The sequence below is a fragment of the Carettochelys insculpta genome, chromosome 8, assembly GCF_033958435.1.
Source record: "Carettochelys insculpta isolate YL-2023 chromosome 8, ASM3395843v1, whole genome shotgun sequence".
Lineage (NCBI taxonomy): Eukaryota > Metazoa > Chordata > Testudines > Carettochelyidae > Carettochelys > Carettochelys insculpta.
The window spans coordinates 45,008,135-45,029,206 of NC_134144.1; the positions used below are offsets into that span (position 1 = coordinate 45,008,135).

At 40.7% G+C, this 21,072-nt stretch overlaps 1 protein-coding gene across 2 annotated transcripts in view; it reads left to right on the top strand.

Moving 5' to 3' along the window:
• Positions 1 to 8,567, top strand: part of ACVR1 (activin A receptor type 1) — a 105,811-nt gene extending 97,244 nt beyond the window's left edge. For both annotated transcript variants that reach the window (XM_075000808.1, XM_075000809.1), the window contains exon 10: positions 948 to 8,567. In XM_075000808.1, the coding sequence (XP_074856909.1) occupies positions 948 to 1,082 (135 nt within the window). In that variant the 3' untranslated portion in view covers positions 1,083 to 8,567. The remainder of the gene's footprint in view (positions 1 to 947) is intronic.
• The last annotated feature ends 12,505 nt before the right edge of the window (positions 8,568 to 21,072 follow it).

Consider the following 21,072-nt stretch of genomic DNA (forward strand, 5'->3'; position numbering starts at 1 on the left):
AGTTGGAATGGTCTGTATGCTGCGTTTTGCTAAGGTTATTGTTTCCAAAGATAAATGGCTAATTGTGTGCTGAGACCTGATTGAATATTAATTGAAAAATCACAGTGAACAAGTTTTCTTCTGGTTTTCTGATGTATGCTTAGACTGAATGTAAAATGGTCGTGCCCCCGAGGTGAATCTGTCTTCAATTCTGGGACTGAAGTAACTAACCCATGTATGGACTTGTGGGGCCTAAATATGCAGATTTCTGTCAAAACTTATAGTTTTCTTCCATTTACCATAGAAATGGGCTATATCAATATCTATTTTAAAAGGTCGGACTAAAGATTTTCTTCACCAAAATCAATTTAATTGTGCCCTCAAATATCCTTTCAACACTGGGCTAGCTGGTTTGTGGTCTGTTCCTGAAGATGAGGGATTATGGGTTAATCTGCCGTGTTTTATGTATATTTGAGCCACATTGTTAGCACTGGACAAATAGAATAAACTTCAGCCATGTATTAGCTTCAGTTGTGCTGCTACACTAGACAGCTGTTTCCAGGTATGCAGAAATGGCCTGGATATTTTAAAATTACAGATAGAAAGGATATGTATCCCTCAGTGATTTCCATGTTGATTTTTATATATTGTTTAATTAAACTGTGTTTTTTAAACATTCAAGTATAATTGTAATCTGACTTCACCTTTTTTTAATCACACTGATCCAATCATCTTCTTGACAACCCCATCCTCTTTATATATGGTTTCCATTTAATCAACAAACCAAACCAAAAATTGTGCAGAAACTTGACGAGATTAAATCATTTTTGGGACAAGTAAACCAAGTTTTGTAGGCTTTTTTTTGTTTGTTTGTTTGCTTGTAAAGATTTGAGCAGTAAGGCAAATGACGCTTCATTGAACTTGTGTGTGTGCTTACAAACCTCTCTTTTTTTTCCTTCTCTTCCCAGACACTAACCTCTCTTGCCAAACTGATGAAAGAATGTTGGTATCACAATCCATCGGCAAGACTAACAGCGCTGCGTATCAAAAAGACTTTGACCAAAATCGATAATTCCTTAGATAAACTGAAAGCTGACTGTTGACGTTCTTCTGGTGGTGCTGTCAAGATGGAAGGCTTTTGTTCAGTTCAGAAATATTCTGGCCTGACAAGTTCTAGAACGGTCCCAAGTGGCATCTTAGAAGCAGATATTCTTACCTTGCCATCCATTTGGGAAACGATGGACCCATATGAACCCTGTTCAGTGACTGTCATGGGCATTTCAAAAAGGGTCAGACTATAAAGACTTATGCTGGATGTACTGTTGCAAAGATTGTGGCCTGAAGGAAGACACAGAAATCCTAAGACAAGATCAGGGCATTAAACGGCGGCTTTGAATAGCATTTTTTTTTTAACCCAGAAAAAAAAAGTCTCCTAGTCACTCCCAGGACAAACACATGGAAGTGGTAAATTTTAATCAGCAATATTGCCTGTGCTTCTCCTCTTTATTGCACTAGGAATTCTTTGCATTCCTTACTTGCACTGTTACTGTTAATTTTAAAGACATGACTTGCCAAAAATTATTGGCTTTGTACCCCATTGATCTGTGTCTGAACAATAGGAAATTGATTTGATAAATTGAAAATGTAACTGTAAGATTTTAGCTACATTTTACATGTGTACTGATGTTTACAATAATGCTGAACATTAGGAATTTCTCATTTATACAAAACTCGCAAATTATTTATTACTAATGCACTCACCAGTTTTAAAAAAACTGAATAAGTGCATAAAGTTAAAGGTTATTTTTATGTGGCCTCTTTCATTATTTCTTACAGAGATGTTTTTGTAACACAATGTAACCTGAAACAGAAACTGCTTTCTGTATTAGCATATTACATCTGGTTAGTCACATTTTAAATGCTTCACTTCTGTAGGTGTGGTCTGTAACATAACCTCAGTTCAAATGCAAAACATATATTTACCCACTACTCAGACAGCACTGTATCTAGTGTCTTACTGATCTAGAACATGAAAAGCAATGGAGGACTTCAATAGAATTTAAATAACGAATGCTGTGGGAAAATGCATTTTTTTTCTTTTAAGTGCTACATAATGTGCATTTAAACTCTACCAGAAAAATAACTATTTTGTTTTTAATCTACTTTTTCTATTTAGTAGTTATTTGTATAAATTAAATAGAATGTTTTCAAGTCAAACAAGTGTTTTTAGTTAATGCCTATTAGTAAATAGCTTCTGGTACCTTTCCATGATCTTGCAAGCTTAATGGAGCAGGTTCATGTCAATACTTGGCTGGGATTTGTAGGTGTTGAGGCGCATATTACTGATCATTTGTGTAGTTGGCACTCTTCTGTTTGAGTTGGTACTGAACCAATAGTGTTTAGATGGTTACCGCATTTCACTCCATGTAGATGGACGAATTTCAGTGCTGCATGAAGGGATTCCTGTATATGGCTTGCATGTTGATCTGCAGGATCAAATGGAAGCCATGATTATTAGCTGTTACTCCAGGATAAATGGCAATGTAAATGATAACTGTTGGATCTTGTCCAGCACTCAAACTGCAGTTATGGATGCTTTCATGTTGCCCAAATGATTTGGGGACATAGCTCAGTTGTGTTGTGATCACTAAAAGCGACACCTATGGAAGTGAGGTGGCAGACAACCAGAGGCTCCTTGAGACCTGCCCAAAGGAGCTGCTGTGAGTGGAAACCCCCAGAAATCTCACTTGGTTGTGCTGTTGATTCCTGAGCTGGATTACTGGGAACCTGTGCAAAGTCCACTCTAGCCTTATGCTATGGTTCTACAATGTCCAGGCCCTCACATCTCCAGAGCAGATAGATGGGCATGATGGCCCAAGTTTGGAAGTCTTAATATACCAAAAATAGGAAAATTGTTGGCTCAGAATATTTCTCCTTTCTTGATCCTTAGATCAAGATTTGACACCTAATGACCCCCAGAAGTATTACTATAAACTGAAATGTATTGTATATAAACCAGTTAACAGCTCTACTTTGCTGTGCAAGTATGAGCAGACACACTCACTTTGCAGAAGATTTATTTACTTGCAGTACGTGCCAGAAATAACCAGGAGGAACTGAGGTTTAAAACCTGGGCAAGAGACTGTATTTTCATATTTGTTTTCAGCAGCTTCCACTGTGGAACCCTGATCATTCTGGTGATGAGAGAAGGTAATATAAATATGAACAATTAATAAAATTTTTTTTGCTTCTGGTATAATTTCAGGTGCTAGGGCTGTGCTGCATTGTGAATGGCACGTGGTATTTTAGTGAAGACTCAGTCCTCTTAAGAGGTCTAAGCTAACGGCCACGGTTTCCTATTGTTGGGGGGTGGTCAGCTCCCCATCACCTCCCTGCTGATGTAATCACACAATGAATTTCATGTCTGAGCTAAAGGAAATTTAGTTCATTTGTGATTTTTTTTTTTTTTTTTTTTTTTTTTTTTTTTCCCTTCCTTGCTGCCACATGGTCAGTAAATTAAAGTATCAATAAGTTGGGGTTATCTGTGTTTTCCCCCTTCATTAGAAAAGATAGTAATGGGCTGATGTGGTCTTTAGGTCTTATTTAACAAAATGGTCTGTATGGTTACATCTTCGTTTCCAAGTAAGGCCACTGTCTGATTGCATCACATGTAAGGGCTGGTTTGCCCTCATGGAAAAAGGGATATTTCCAGAAAAAACAAAATACATGTGTTTTGTGAGCCAAAAAATCTTTGCTATGTTCTTCCTCCATGAACTGAAGCAGCTACTAGATCTGGTGAATATAGGACCACCTTCCAGCTTCCTTTATTTGTTCTGTCTTCTGACATCAAGCAGGAGCAGAAGTGTTCTTCATTGTAGTCTCTCCATTTCCAACTCAAGGAGACTCAGCTACTAAGCAGCCAAATCCAGGGTCCAGAAATGGTTACCTCCAGCATTCCTTGGGGCTCTTCTTGGTTTGAAATGCTCTTTGCAGTAAGTCTTGCAACATCCTTAACGTCCTCTACATCCAGCCACCTTGCATTAACTCAGCAAAGCACCAGTCACTTCCTCTCCTCAAGGCTCCTGGTCTGTTCCAGACATACTAGCCCTTCTAGTTGGAGCGCTGCTGTTGTCTCCCTGAGACTTTGGTTGCAACATGCTGTGTGGTTGCAAAGCAAGACTTTGCCCTGTTGCACCAGCTGGCCCCCTACTGTTTCCTGTTGATGACTAGGACAGTGCTCCAATTTTCCTATTTTTTCCAATTCTCCCATTTTTGCAAGAATGATAGTACCCAAGGGTGGATCATCTGTTCTTCCATTTAGTTGGAGATATACCTATCTATCTCTTAGAACTGGAAGGTCCTGCTGTAAGTGCAGGAGACTGAACTCGATGACCTCTGAAGGTCCCTATCACCATCCCTGGCAGATATTTTTTTTTTTTTAATATCTATTTGCCCCGGATCCCTCATAGGCCCCCTCAAGGGCTGAATGCACAATCTTGAGTCTAGTAGGCCAGTGCTCAAACCACTGAGATGGTCCATCAGTAATCCACAGACTGATTCATGGCCAGCAGGAAAATGAAGTATCAAACAAGTTCAGCTAGATTTGTTGCTGAGAATTCCCACCATGTTGCCTGGTGACCTTATTTTGCCATCTGTGGTGTGTGGCGTTCATGATCCCAGCAGTGGGGGACCCATTTGTTCTGTTGGACTGTTTCTGGGAGTTAGCACGTTCTTCAGTAACTCGTCTTTCACAGGGTTTCTCCAGGGGAAAGACTTAATCAGAAAGATTTCTGATATGTGGTTATGAACAGGCCAAGGTTTGGAGTCAGTCTAATTTCTCCTGGCCAATTGAGTTGCCAACTTGCTACGCACAAAGCTGAACACTCCTGCTTCACCCCTTTTTTGAGGCCCCACTCACTCCATCTCCTCCTCTGTTGCCCATGCTCTCCACCCTCCTTCCTTCATTTTCACTGGTCTGGCTTGGGGTTGGGGTGGATTGAGGGATCAGGGCAGGAGGTTAGGGTGCGGGAGACCTAGTGCAGACTCCAGCCAGCCCTTATCTATACCTGGTTCCGGCAGGAGTCACATGCCCACCTTTCGGCTCCTATGTGGAGGAGCAGTTGCTGCTCTGTCCTCAGGCACCTTCCCTGTAGTTCCCATTTGCTAGGGTTCCTAGCCAACGGAAGCTGCAGAGCAGGCATTTGGGATGGGGGCAGTAGGCGTAATCGGCTGCCCCACCGGTAGGAGCTGGAGTGTGGGAGATGCGGCATGCTACTGCTTCCAGAAGACACAGCAGACAGAGAACTTGCTTTACCCCTGCTGCTGACTGGACTTCTAGCAACCCTGTCCGACTGGAGCTGCTAGGGTCCTTCTTCAACCAGGAATTTTTGGTTGAAAACCAGACACCTGGCAATCCCACTGGCAAGAAGTTCCATCGAAGAGGTGTCAGCGCCTGGTGTGGCGTCGGCCCATCTCTCCAGCTGCATCCTCAATGTGGAATGCCATCTGAGGCTTACAATGGGCAAGGCAGCCTCAAGGAAAGGAGGGTCTCGGTCTGTTAAGGACTTAGTTCTATAGAACTCCCTACTATTCTAAACAAGGAAAGGATGAAAGTGATAAAATTCTATGGCCTTAGTGAGGACGTCTCTGGAGACAAAACTTTGTTTCTAAGGTAGTGTTACCAAAGTTTTGGTCTGCCAGACCTGGCACGGCTGGTTATTGCCGAGGAATGCTTGAGAGCTCAGTATAAACATGGAGTAAAATTTTCTTTTGTTGTGGCTTTATTAAACAATTTTAGACCATGAAGAGGTTTGTCTGGGCAGGGGAACAAGCTGCTCTGCCTTTCATTTGAGAACAGCACCTTTGTTCTTACTGACTCGTAGCAGCCAGGTTTGTCAATGACTTTCGCTCCCCCTAAACTACAGACAAAGATGAGTCACAGCATCTTACCATGTGCTGGGGAAGGGCCGATTGCTAAAAGTCCTTTATTGTTTTGTTTGCACTGTGGAGTCTCTAACAATGTTTATGAAGAAAATGGTATTAACTGGTTGTTGGCTGCTTGCTTTATTTTGCAGTAGCTCCTGATGCTGTTTGCATCATTAAACACTTACCTGTTGTCTGAGGGTTATCCTATTATCCACAATAGGTTTCTGCAACACAGTAAAAGTTATGGGGTGATTGGAAATTTGTGTGCTAATTTCCAAGGAGCTTTTTTCCAGGCAGTGATATCAGGTCCAGGACACTTGTTCTACTCTTGCTTTGGACACATACTTGCTGAGGAACTTCATGTGGAACTGAAGGGTTATTGTTTTCAGTCCCTATGCTGACTTAGTCAACCACAGCATATAGTTCCACTCATAAACTTACACTCCATTTTAAAACTGGTTAGGTTGTTTGCTCCCATTCCACCTGTCTGAAGTCAGTGCCAGAACCACATTTAGTTTGATTACAAAACCCTCAAATTTAATTGACTCGCCTGAGAAGAGCCATTTAAGCTAAAGAATAGTATTAGCCCAAGACCAAATGGGTATCATCTGGCCAGAATTAGCTCATCTTGGAAATAAGCCCCATTTTCCCAGCCTATAAAATGGGGTTAATGAACTACAACTATTTGTCAAGTGCTAAGTACGTGCAGTATATTAAAAGCTAACTACTGGCAGAGATGGGAAAGCTACAAACCGAGCATCTTGGTTCTCTGTGGTAATCCCTTAACCAGGAGGTTCTTTGGAAGTACCCCCTACTAACTGCATATCAAACTTCTTGAATGAGTCTTCAAACAAAAATGGCATTTTGTGTTGATTGTGAAAGTGCCCAGATGTTCACTGACTATTTCTGAAGTTTTCATGGAATTGCATCAATTTTATGGCTGTTGTAATCTCAAATTCAAGAAAACTATACTGGGTTTGTGGGGAGGGTTTCACAGAATCATAGAAACTGGAGGAGCAGACTGACCCATATTAAGCGACTTCATCATCCACCTGTCAATGCAGGGTTTTCACTATCTTATGAGTAATGCAGCTTACACATTCAGGTGCCTATTTGCATGACTATATGGAAGATGGCCCTTAAATATTTCCCAAAAAATTCAAGGTTTTCTTGACTTTTCTTTAAAATAAAATTCAGAAACTTTAGATTTTTTTTTATGCTGTAGGTGGAGGCTGACGCTGTCGTTTATGGAAATGTTTGAGTTTGAATATACTTTATGCAAAATAGGTTGTGACCTATCATTCAAGAGCCCATGATCCTCTGAATGTGAACGTTCTATTTGTGTGCATGTATTTTTCTTGTATGTGAAGTTAAAAGTGTGAGGTGTAAACCTGCTTATTAATCTAGAATTTCTCAAGAAAGCTATTAGTGGTGCTTAATGGATTTAAGTCTGGTGGTCAAGGCAATGAAGTAAATGTTGGTTGTCTTGCTCAGCCTGATTGGTCCCACAAAGACATGTGACCATGGCAACTGGTGTTAAATCCATCTTGTATTTATTTTATTTATTTATTTATTTATTTATTTTTGGGATGAGGAGGACTAAGTAAAGGAAGCCCACTCTGGGGAGAGGATACAGATGAAGAAACCCAAAAACAGAGCTCTAATGACACAAGACACTGTTAGACCCAACCCATAGGAAAAGATCAGCTCTAACTGAAGGATTTTATCTGAAGTAAGGACTAGGGTGAGAAATATAATTTTGAAACAATTTCTTAGTGTATTAGACTTAGCTGACACGTTTTGGTTGTTTTAGATTACTAACTTACTTTGAGTTGTCTGTTCACTTGCAATACTTCAATTCTGCTTACTAAATAAAAACCCAATGTAAATAATTACCACCTGGGTGGGAGCCACAGCTGTGCACATCTTGCTCACCAACAGAGAGCGAACTCTATGAGCTTTCTCTGTGTAGAGCTTTCTTACAGAGTAAGATGGATTTTTTTTTTTTTTTTTTTGGTCCGTTTTGAGGGTTTGTTTTCTGGATGTTGTCATGTCCCTGTAGCTGAGTCCTCATCGGTGTCTGTGTTACTCTGCTGGGGGACTGTGACCTCAGCTCTGTGCCTTTGATGTGGAGAGACTAGAGCTTATGGCCCCACAGGGTGGGGTGTACCAGAGGACAGGTGGATGGGCTCAAGGGGATGTCTGTGATTCAACCCCTTCCAGAGGTAGCAAGCCATCTTAAATGCTGGTCATGTTCCCGGCTTGTTTACTGAATTAGTGTTCTTTAACTTCATCCATAATCTGTCCTGTTTTAAAGAACTGGGAGTATTAATATTGTTTTCATTACTATGGAGATGGCATGAGTCATTCCATAGCTGAAGTGGCATTATTTTTGTTTCTGACAAATGCATGACCTGCGTTTTTCGTTAGTCTGAGTTCTTCACTCAAATGGAGATGGGACACCATATCAAACAGTAAAAGGAGAATGTGACCTGTGCTTAAAGAAAAAGGAACTCATGAGTGGAAACAAATTTGTACTTGTTCCATCTGCCCTTTTAAGTTAATAGTATAAAGATTAAAAATCATAAGCATTGAAAAGAACATGCTTTTGTTATAGTTTGATTTTTGAGTTCATAATGTATTTCACTTAGTATGACTGATTAAAGGAGTTTGACAATGAACTTTACATGACTGAGAAGGTACTTATTGGAAGTCCCATTTTTCACATGCTCATAAATTCATGGTCCATTTGGGTTGAAACTTTCTGCCAAGTCTACTCAAAATTGAATTGTTATGGTAAGATTGAAGGACAAGGTTGTAACCAACTGAGACACAGATAAGTAAGATTTTTAACACCAGGTTTTTCCCATTAAAATATAAAAAATATCAGAATTGGAAAACCATGAGAATGGCCGTACTGGGTCAGACCAAAAGTCCATCCAGCCCAGTGTCCTGTCTTTCAACAGTGGCCAATGCCAGGTACCCCAGAGGGAGTGGATTGAACAGGTAATGATCAAGCAGTCTCTCCTGCCATCCTTCTCCAGCCTCTGATGAACAGAGGTTATGGACACCATTCCTTAGCCTTTCTAGCTAATAGCCATTAATTGATCTAACCTCCATGTAGCTCTTTTTAAAACCAAGTTATAGTCCTAGCCTTCACAGCCGCCTCTGGGAAAGAGTTCCACAGGTTGACTGCGCACTGTGTGATCTTCCTTTTTAAATCTGCTGCTCATTAATTTCATTTGGTGTCCTCTAGTTCTGATATGCGAACAAATAACTTTTTCCTTGTTGACTTTCTCCACACCACTCGTAATTTTATATACCTCGATCATGTCTCCCCCCTTAATCTCCTCTTTTCTAAACTGAAAACTCCTACTCTCTCTAATTTCTCTTCATATGGGACCCGTTCCAAACACCTAATCAGTTTGTTCCCCTTTTCTGAACCTTTTCTAATGCCAATTTTTTTTAAGATGAGACCACCTCTGTATTGAAGATGTGGGCTCACCATGGTTTTATGTAAGTGCAATAAGATGTTCTCCATCTTATTCTTTATCACTTTTTTTTTAATGATTCTTAACATCCCGTTTGCTTTACGGACTGCTGCTGCACACTGCATGGATGTTTTCAGAGGACTATTCGTGATAACTCCAAGATCTCTTTCCTGATTAGCTGTAGCTAAATTAGTTCCCATCATATTGTATGCATAGTTGGGGTTAGTTGTGCATTACTACACATTTATCCACATGAAATTTAATTTGCCATTTTGTTGCCCAATCACTCAGTTTTGTGAGATCTTTTTGAAGTTCCTCACAGTCTGCTTTGGTCTTAACTATCCTGAGCAGTTTAGTTACCCCTCTCCATTCTAAAAATTTACCTTTTTATTTTACCCTCTGTTTCTTGCCTTTTAATTGTTTCTCAATCCATGAAAGGATCTTCCCTCTTATCCCATCACAATTTATGTAAGAACCTTTGAGGGACTTTGTCAAAGGCTTTCAGGAAATCCAAGTACTCTTTTTATCTACTGGATCCCCCTTATGCACATGTTTGTTTGACCCCTGCAAAGAACTCTAATTGGTTAGTGAAATATTTCCCTTTACAGAAAACTTGAAAACTTGTTGACTTTTGCCTGACAAATTTTACGTTCTATGTGTCTGACAATTTTATTCTTTACTATGGTTTCAACTAATTTGCCAGGTATGAAAGTTAGACTTACTGGTCTGTAATTGTCGGGATTGCCTCTAGAGCCCATTTTAAATATTGGTGTTACAATCCAGTCATTGGGTACAGAAGCTGATTTAAAGGATAGGTTACAAACGAGTTAACAGTTCTGCAGTTTCACATCTGAGTTGTTTCAGAACGCTTGGGTGAATGCCATCTGGTCCCTGTGACTTGTTACTGTTAAGTTTATCAATCAGTTCCAAAACCACCTCCTAAGGACACCTCAACCTTGGACAATTCCTCGAATTTATCACCCGCAAAGGATGGCTCAGGTGTGGGAACCTCCCTAACATCCTCAGTCACGAAGACTGAAACAAAGAATTCATTGAGTTTCTCCGCAATGACTTTGTCATCTTTGAGTGCTCCTTTTTGTATCTTGATCATCTAGGGGCCCCACTGGTTGTTTAGGAGGCTCCCTACTTCTGATGTACTTAAACATTTTGTTATTACTTTGAGTTTTTGGCTAGCTGTTCTTCAAACTCCTTTTTGGCTTTATCACACTTTTACCTTTAATTTGGCAGTGCTTAAATGTAGTCAATGTCTGTGCGTCCATGCCCAGCAGAAGAATGTACAGCTAGTATCCTTTGGCTAAATACAAGCAGAATGTATAACGTGTAAGATGCATGAATTGTGTCCCCCTTTCCTTTGGAATAATGCATTTCTTACCCACAACTACAAATATCCTCTCAAAACCTCAAACAAAAACAAATTGTGAGCAGACCAGAGAAATACTAGGGAAAAAACAAGCTTGGAAAGAACAGTACATAGTGATGAAATCAGCTTTGTGTGTTAAACATTTGGGGATAGATTCGGTATAGAAGAGATGAATAGGGGGTTGGGAAATGTGGGGCTAGAAATTTATACCTCTTGCAGATCTGCAAAATTCAACCTCTGGTAATCATGGATGTTTATTTCTCTAGGTCTTGGACTGTTGGCACTAGAACCTGATGAATCTCACAACTTTGCGCAACCTAAGTGGTGCACTTCTGACCTGCAGTATAAGCACATTTTATGAGGGTATTTTTAGTCTTTGTGAGGGAAGCAGAGGAGAGGTTGGTTACCCTCTTACAGCTGACTCCCCTGTGGATTAATTTGTGCTCTGTAGCATCCTAGTTTCTTAATGATTTGAAATGCTGATGTGTTGATTTCGCACAAATGCACAACTGCATTGCAACACTACCTCCATTCAGTGATGAAATGGCTCTTTGGTTCTTTCTTCATGTGGGCTGGTGTACAGGAGGACAAGAGAAGCACTCTCTCTTTTCCCTGTTTTCGTGGTTCGGAGGGAGAGTGTTCATTATCCTTCCTCTAGGTTTCTGAAGATGCATCCTCTCTGGCTCCCTGCATCCTACATATCCTGCTTTACTGGAGCACTGGACAAACGGAATATTTGGCCTGCCCTCTCCTGAGCCCTTCAGATTAATTGGGTACCTGGGCATGGGCCCATGTGTTTAATCCCTCACTGAGGGGAAGCCACATATGGACTTAAATGTATTCAGAATCAGACCTTAATTCCCCGTCTTGCTACATCTTACTTGAGGGGAGAAAAGACGGCTCTCAGGCTCGCATTGAATTTGAATTTGTTCAGTGTTTCCTACTCTTTCCAAGATACACATGACAACTGATCTCAATGTGTTTTCCCTTCCTGGATCTGGGTGAATAGGGACATCTATTGTCTTCAGAATAAATGCATGTCAGGGAGTCCCCAAAAGCCATGGGGAAACTGAAGAACAGGAGGGGAAGATAATTTCTGTTATAATTGAACTTGCATGTTAGGCAAATCTGACCTCCTTATTGGCTGCTAAACACGTTTCTCAGATCAGAAACACCACTTATAGATTGCTATACCTAACCAGGAATAGATTAGGACAGCTAGAGTCATTCTCTGATTGAAATCCCCACTAAGAGCTTCTTGACTTGTCTTCCTTAGGTTATTTTTTTTATATTAGCAAATGTCAGACAAGAAGAAAGTGAAAGCTGTAACAGGCAGCCTCCCTGAACTGGAGACACCGAAAACCCCAAAGCCTGCCAGGGTACAATGTTCAAAGTTGCAAAATGAGAGGAGGGGGGACAGTTTGCTTTTTGACAATGAGTGCTTGTTTTTGCTTTTTTTTAAATTACACTATTTGCTCTGCGTGGATCTTGCAGTCTTTAATACAGTATTGCAAACCAGATTGTTCAATGGTTTAATATTTGTCCTCTTGTTATCCTGTTTATCCTTCGAATAGGAAGGCAGGGGGCATGACACTAAATACTTCCTGCCAACTGCTGAAGCCACGAGTTTTAAACAACATAATCCCAACATAGTGATTCACCACTACTTTGGCTAAAGAGCAAATGTTTGCACTGCAAAAAGGGGTTCTGGCTTGGGAATTATGATGAAGTTAGTATATTGTCTCGCATTCACACTAGGTATGAATTTTGAGTTGATACACTCTAATTGGATAGAACAGTGATTTTAAAAGCAGGTCAGGGTATGCTATCTTGAATTGTTTGAATAAATTCCATTTTCTTGTGTAGCACTGCTTTAAATCCTGAGACCTCTGAAAGGCTCTTTGAAAAAACATAAGAGGCTACTCAGGCTCTCCCCTTCTCTCCCTTATGTATATTTGCACACTTCTACCTGTTACTGTTGGGCTATGTCTACACTTGCCCCCTTTGAAAAATTTGGGGAGTAAAGGCACTTCCAAGTGCCCTTGGCTACATGGCATTGCCGTGGGGGAGAATTAGCCTAACAAAGTGCTGCATATGCATTGCAGCACTTCATTAGTAATCTCCCATCAGCCTGATTTCCTTGCCCCCTTCGGCATGTGTAGATGTAGCCTAGAATTGCAGCTTTGCTTCTGTTGTTGCTGGCAAATACCATCTTCTTCTAGAAAGGATGCTCATAATACTTAAAGTATCCCTCAGGAGCTTTCCCAAATAAATACACTAAATAGCAAGAGCAATCAATATTACTGTTTTCTGTACATTCATATACTTTTTGGAGGTAGTTAGTCATAATATAGTCCACTAAGGAAGGCATAATAAAAATGAGGAAAGAGTATTGCAGAAAGGGCTCTGAAGGAGTCTGGGGCCGGGGAGCGGTCACATGAACCACAAGCTAACTGAGTCAACCGTATACCAATGTTGTCGGGGAGGCAGGGGTAGACATTCTGGCACTTACTAGTGGGACTGTTACAAGACAGAAGTAATTCTTCTGCTCTATTCCACTCTGATTATGCTTCAGAGTACTGGTTTCCTGTTCTGGGCACCGCATTTCAGGAAAGATGCAAAAAGACCAGAGAATTAAAAAGTGATTAAAATGTATAGAAAACATGACCTGTGAGAGAAGAGTTGGGGGGAAAGTGGGTTTGTTTAGCCTGGAGAAGACTGAAGAGTAGAGACTAGATAAGTTTTCAAGCTCATAGAGGTTGTTATAAGAAGGAGGGAGGACAATTATTTTCCATGTAGGATAGGACAAGTAGCGATGGTCTTACATTGCAGCATGGGTAGTTAAGCTTGGATGGGAAAAGCTTCCTGTATGATAAATGGCATTGCCTAGGGAAATTGTGGAATCTCTAACTTTTTAGGACATGTGAGACAAACACCTGGCAGGGGTGATTTAAACAACGTGTAGCCATGACTGCTATGGACTGGACAAGATGACCAGTCTAGGTCCCGTCCAGTCCTCTAATGTTATGGAAGTACTTTACAAGCAGTTCTAGATCCCTTCAAATGTGCTTAAACTTTTCTGTTTATACTGGGGCGCCTAAATAGAGAGGGCATTCTTTTGAAAAGGCCTTGATCAAGGCATGAAATCAATGACTAGTGACTCTGAAAATCCACTTTTGGACCAAACCTCAGACCCCTCCCCGAAATCTTAGCCCCATAGTGGAACTGAAATTAAAGATTAAAACCGGGGACAATCTCATGCATTCCCATAACCCACTGCAGCCTATACAGTACTCAGTTCAATTTGATTCCTATCCTGTTAATTTGGCCAAAATTTTCTCAGTTTAAAATACATATTGACTGGTGAAATACCAACTTTGATTTTCATCAAGAAGTTCTGTGGCACCTTTTAGACTAACAGATAGTGGCTAAATGTAGTGCCTCGCATGGTGACAAGAATCAGAGAGGTAGCTGTGCCACAGGACTTCTTGTTCTCAAAGCTACAGACTAACATGGCTACCTTTGTGATACATCTTTGATTTAATAACTATTAGCCGATAAAATTCCAGTGTATAGATGGGGAGAAGCACTTTCTTAGCATATGGTTTACAGAAGTAAATGTTCAACTTGTTTGGAATCTTTACAGAACCTGATTCAGAGCAATTAAGAATTAAAAATCTAGATGAGCTTTCTTATAAGAAGCACTGTTATTTTGATCCCAAACGTAGAATATTTTATCTAACACTTGAGCATACGAGAGCAGCAATATGAAATGATGTTGACAGTGAGCAACCCACACCATTTTACTTTTATTGATGGGTAGCATATTTAACTACCTGACAAGCTTTTTGGAATATTTGGACATATTCTGCCTGTGGGCTAAATTTTAACATTTTACTGTTATGATAAATGTCAGCAAGTGTGACAAATAGTGAAATGCATGTTAATCGTACCTAACATGAAAGAGGCTCTCATCTGCTTTTAACTTATCACAGCACATGCTGCCCAGTGTTACACATTTTTAGTAATGTTCCCACTGAATGATTTAACACTGATGCTAGCAATCACTGACCTTCAAGGGGCTCCTTTCCATATTCTTATTTCATTTGTAGTTTCTTCTGATACAGCATTTTAATAGATTTGGAACTGAACCTCCCTGAATTAAGAAGAAATTGCTTTGTCAGGATCTTGCCTTTTCTTCCCTGTCTTACCCCCCCACCACACACCCTCAAAGTGGTTTCGTTTCAATAAGGCAGATGGGATTTAGGCATTGAGAATACTCCTGAATACTGAATGTTTTGAAGCTCACTTACAGACATAGCTCACACAAAGCATAAGGCTTTCAAGCAAATCCTACATCTCTTCTGCATCCTCGCACTTAACTCTTCAGTTCCGATTCATTACTTGTATCTCCAGGCTAACCTAAGTAACATTTTAGAATGAGATCTAGGTTCGTTAGATTATGTAGGTGGGACCCTTCCCAGAGCAGTTACAAGTCTCTTTGCAAAGTTCACATCATGGACATTAAGTATCGGAGGGTTAGCCGTGTTAGTCTGGATCTGTAACAGCAACGAAGGGTCCTGTGGCACCTTATAGACTAACAGAAAAGTTTTGAGCATGAGCTTTCGTGAGCACATCTGATGAAGTGAGTCTGTGCTCACGAAAGCTCATGCTCAAAACTTTTCTGTTAGTCTATAAGGTGCCCCAGGACCCTTCGTTGCTATCATGGACATTGTCCTTCATCCTCCCCCACCTTCCTTCAAAGAAATTAGATCATCATTGCTTGCCAGAATGCATTTTAAACTGAAGCTGGTTTTGAGCTCTAGCTAAAGCAGACACACTATGGAGTTGAGAGATTTTGATTGCACCGTTGTTATTATGGGAACAGGAGCGTGTTTGTATTACAGCGGAGCTACAGTTAAAATATAGACCATTCCATTGCCCCCTGTGCTGCAAATCCTGCATTAGGGTCTATTACCATGGACACCAGTGGCCACAGAGTCCTAGTGAAGTCATAGGGATTTTGGATGGGATCAGTGGTTCAACTTAACAAACTTTACTGCAGGAACCACACCATGCATCTCACAAAGCAGGGTAAGCAGGGGGCGGGGAGGGGAGAAGGAACACAAAATTAAGATAAACTAGCTAGGTCACACTGGCTGACTGTGGCACATGATTCCATGAGGTAGTGAGGACCCCTCAAATCCCAGTATCAGAATCTAGTAGAATTAAGTTCCTGAATGATCCTGAATCTTGCTTCTCCCATCTTCAGCAGGTCTTTGGCTACCAACCAGATTTCTTGTTATTCGGAGGCTATTAAAAAAAATTTGTTCCCATTCTAAAAGTATGCATGGCATAATTCATATTAGGACTAAAACCAGCACATCCTAGGGATCTGGGAGACTCTGGAAACGGGAGTAATGGTGGGAAAGCATTTGCCACATTTAACTGTTAGAAGTTTTTAATTAAACTCAGCAAATAAACATGGTTAGTGAATAAAACAAAAATAGGAAAAATTATATACAAAATCTGTTCCTGCACAAACTCAAAGGAGCCAGTATAAGGCAACTAGAGCCTCAACTGAACAAGTGTTGTCCTAGCACACCCGGTTTCAGACCAAGATATGGAACAGAAACAACTTCAGTTGCACTGATGGAAGAGTTCTTTGAAACGGTGAGGACGAAAACCCCATTCTCACCCTCCTGGAGATCTCTGCAACATCGGATCCTGTTGACCCTACAATAGTGTGTCCTACTTGGGAAAGGTGGCAGGAATGCACTTGTGCTTTTACTGGAAGGATTCCACTGTTCAGGCACAATGACCCTGTCTTACCACAAGGCTAACAGCACATTCACGTAGGAGATGGCTCCAATATCCAGTTCCAAATGGTGGCATGAACTCAGGGAAAACCGAGGATAGTGACAAACCCACTATCTTCAACTCCACAGGTGAGGTATCCTTTTTTTGATCTTGCCTTTTCCAACCCAAACCCATAGCAGCATGTATACATTAAAAGCCCTGCCCAAACCCATCACACGATGCTGCACACAACATCTGCCCATCCCATGGGACAATTAAGTGTGAATCAATGAATCACACATCTTAAAGCACTACTGAAAGGCACTCAGGGAGAAGGAACAGAAATAGAGTAAAATGTTAAGCAGCTGTAGGGGAAAAAGGCAGGCCACAGGGATAATTTCCAGCAGGCACCAGACAGTAAAACCACTATAAAAGGCTACTCATTTTGTCAGAGCCATTTCGAGGCTCTCATCCAGCTTCATGAGAAAGTACTGGTTTTAACACCTCTGCATCTTTTGAAAGCACTTTTCAATTCAGGTTAGTGCATGTGTTTGTTTAATCTCCCCTAACAATGGGAACTCCACAGAAAGATTTGAACATCCTTATTTCAGACAAACATGGTGTCCAAACAGGACAATTAATAATCAGAAGAAAGGGAAAAATCCCATAAATGAAGAAGAGGTTGTAAAGATAGGGACTAATAAAAGGGGACGCAGGTGTACAAAATGATAGCTGGCATGTCCATATGACTGACTGAATTCTTTAATTCAAGAATGAGACAAGCAATTCAATGTTTTCCAGTTTAAAATGGCTAGACAATGCAAGTTCAACAGGATCAGATTTTTATTAGACAATCTTTAAAATTACATAAACTCAGTTTGAACATAGTCACTTACTGTGCTAAATCCTTTATTAGGAATAAGTTTTTCCCCTACAAGGTTTTCTGGACATTCTTTTGAACCAATTAGTACTGACCAGCATCACAGAATATTTATCTATATGGACAACTGTTCTGATACAACATAGCAATTCATAGAGGTGTTCTTGAAATGCTGCCTTCTAACAAGTTATATGCATGCTTCTATTTTTGTAAAGATATCCTGTGATTTGCATCTCCGTATCTCAGTTTGGATTATGGGAATAATCTTAGATTTTGGAATACAGTAAACCCTCCATATAGTGGACCCGGGTTGACCAGGCATCAGTAATGAGACACATCCTTTATCCTCCCCACAAAGAAAATTGGTTCACAGCAGCTGCAGGGTCCCTGGCCGTGGCTGGGAGAGCTGCTGCCAGGTCCCCCCTGCCCTATGGCTGGACGAGAGCCAGCACAGGCTCCCACAGTCAGGGCAGAGCATTGGCGGCTCAGAAGCTATGATGGACTTTGTTTTAATGGACACCCCTCTGCTTCATTAGTCTGTTATATTGAGGGTGTATTGTACTTTGTTTGTCCTTACTGAATTCCATCCTGTTAACTGCTGATAAATTGCAGTCTTATCCTCCAAAGTGTTTGCAGCAACTTTTGCCTTGGTAGTGGGGAAAGGTGGTATGGAGGCCCAGCTCTGTGCCCCTGGAATGGGCAGGACCTAGGACAGTCAGCCCTTGGCACCATTTGGATTGCGTTTCTGGCCCTCCACTCAACCCCTGCAGAGCCACATGGCCTTGACAGCACAACATTGTTGCAGCAGTTCAAAGGGGCCCAGGGCTCTGGCTGCTACCACTGCTACTTCACTGCTGCCCCTTTGAAATGCTGACCCCATGCATCTACCCCTTCTGTCCCCCTCCCAGGTGCCAACTGTCCATATAACCGCCTAATGACACCATCATAGAGCCTAACCACATCAATCTTACCATCAAATGCTCTTTCACCTGCACATCTATTAATGTGATATGCCATCATGTGCCAGCAATGCTCCTTTGGTATATACACTGGACAACAGTTCTCTACACAACAGAATAAATGGACACAAATCAAACATTAAGAATGGTAACATACAGAAAAAACCAGTGGAAGAATGGGAGAGCAATTTAAACTCCCTGGACTCAGAGTTAGACTTTGAAAGTCGCCATTCTCAAGCAAAAAAAAAAAAAAACTTCAAAAACAGGCTGCAATATGGACCTGCTGAGCTGGCATTCATATGCAGATTTGACACAATCAGAATGGGTCTGAAGAGGGACTGGGAATAGCTCTTACTACAATAAGTAATTTTCCACTTTAGGTATTCTCGCCTCTTTAATCCATTTTCACCCTGACTGGATTAGCTGTGATGTAACACTCCTATCTGTGTATCACTGTTTTCTTTTTCTTTTACTTCATGAATCTGATGAAGTGAGTTGCAACTCACAAAAGCTTATGTTGTAACAACATTGTTGTTCTTTAAGATGCCACTGAACTCCTTAGTGTCAAATGGGTTAAATTCATGAGTATCATTTTTAAGTGATGCATACAGTTCTTACCTCCCTTTTTGGTACATACTTACGTACCAAATTCTGCATTATCAATTGACTGTGCCGTAAGTTGGCTTTCTTGGGTGAGAAATTCCTTTTCGAAATGGTGAAGTCATTGAGATGTTGTCCATCTGCTCCTGATGCTGGAGGCTCCTGACATTAATCTGTCCACTCAGTTGCAGCTCAAGACAGATAAAATTTGGACTATCTGTTCCCAGCCATCAATATACTGAATTCATGATACAAAACTGCGGGGGGATAAAGCTGCCATTAAAATCCGAAAACAGGAAGCTAGAGGCATAACAGTTCCCCATTAAGCAATTCAAAGTTCAGTGTCCAATTTCCACTGTTCAGTTGTGTAGACAAATGTTTTTTCCTCTGGTAAATAACATGCTTGATGGGGAGCTTAAACTTAAAAGGGATGTACTTCTACATAAATGTTACTTTAATCTATTTGCAGAGGTAGAGCTTATCACCTTCCAGCAGCTTTTCCCTGTAAACCGACGTTGTGACAGAGAATCAAAAAAGACAGGCCATTTGATTCCAATTCTCGCCCCTTGGTTGCTCTTCTAGTTAAAAATCGCATATTGGTAGGGTCTTGATAAAGCAAAACCTTTTGCTGAGCAACACAGAGCAGATAAGAACAGTAACCAGGTGCACAGCATATCGCACAAAAATGGACAAGGGGAAAAACAGGTAAAAGATTCTCTTCACTTAGCAAAAGTGCATGGGATTCTCAATGCTTGATCGGAAGTAGTAGAAACAGGTGTGCAAATCCTTGCTGCGCAAATTTCAGAAACAAAACTGAGCTTTACATTTATAATTTGTTTATAACATCTGTAGTAATCCAATATTTTTATTTAACAGGCTGTTACTATAGTACAAGATGAGCATCATTACACCAACTGATGTGGTTTCATTAAATGAAGTGAAACTTCTGACACGTTCAAAGGACTAGGCATGTCTAGAAATGTCAGTATATATAAAAAAAAAAAAATGAAAATAAAGGCATTGGCTAAGCAGATAACAGCAGATGAGATTAATTCATTTCCTTTTGTATGGCCATTTATGCTAGGAAACCACAGGACTGGGGCATGATGAATGGATTGTTTGGTAATTACATATCCAATAACTTGGGATATTTGGTTATGGATTGTATCTCAATATGCTAATGAAAGGACACACCCACCATATATGCATAAAATCCTTCATTTCTCCAGACTTTTTACCTCTATTCAATCATTTTCTTTAACTTGATTGATGTCAGATGCTGAAACAGCATCTTCAAGATTTTTTTTTATTGTCAGGTAGAATGAGATTGCTGGTCCTCTACACCTCCCCCCCAACCCAAAAAAAAAAAAAAAAATCAAACTCCATTCCTCTGCAGTTACTTTCCTAGTTGGAAAAAACTGGCAGTCCCTTAGCACCTTGAAGACTAAACTCCTTAAGATTTAAGATTACAAGTGGACCTCAGCTGTGGTAGATTGCGCAGCACTCTGTGCCTTCTGTCAGGTTATACCTTTTTCCATACAATTCAGCTGTAACAACACCAAATGCCAAATTGTTTCCTCCTTCAGCATTTTCAGACAGTCCTTTAATTCTGATGTTGGGGAACTAGTAAAATATGGCTCTCTGAAACCGAAGTTCTGAAGTGATTGCTAAGTCATCTATCTCCATTGACACTCCCCACTCCATCAACATCACCTAAAAATCGGAGCAGATTTATTGCACAGGATGAATTTTTAAAAATCTGAAATGTTAAAGATACCAAGCAGAGTGTGTCCTGCTCGCAGCATAGAGACACCTCTCAGGTGCCAAGTGAACACGTAGCAGCCAAATCAGGCAGAAAAGCCAGGACTGAAGGAAATCCAATAGCTACTCAAGTGGAGGTTTTGGTGCTGATCACTAAATTGAAGGGCATGAGAGAGAATCTGACAATCAAGCTTCTATGACTAAAGGATGTTACTGACTGGAAAGAATAAGCCACCATGGTAGAGACTGATCTAAGAGAAGAAAGTGACAGTGTGAGAGGGTGCTGCAGTGCCACAT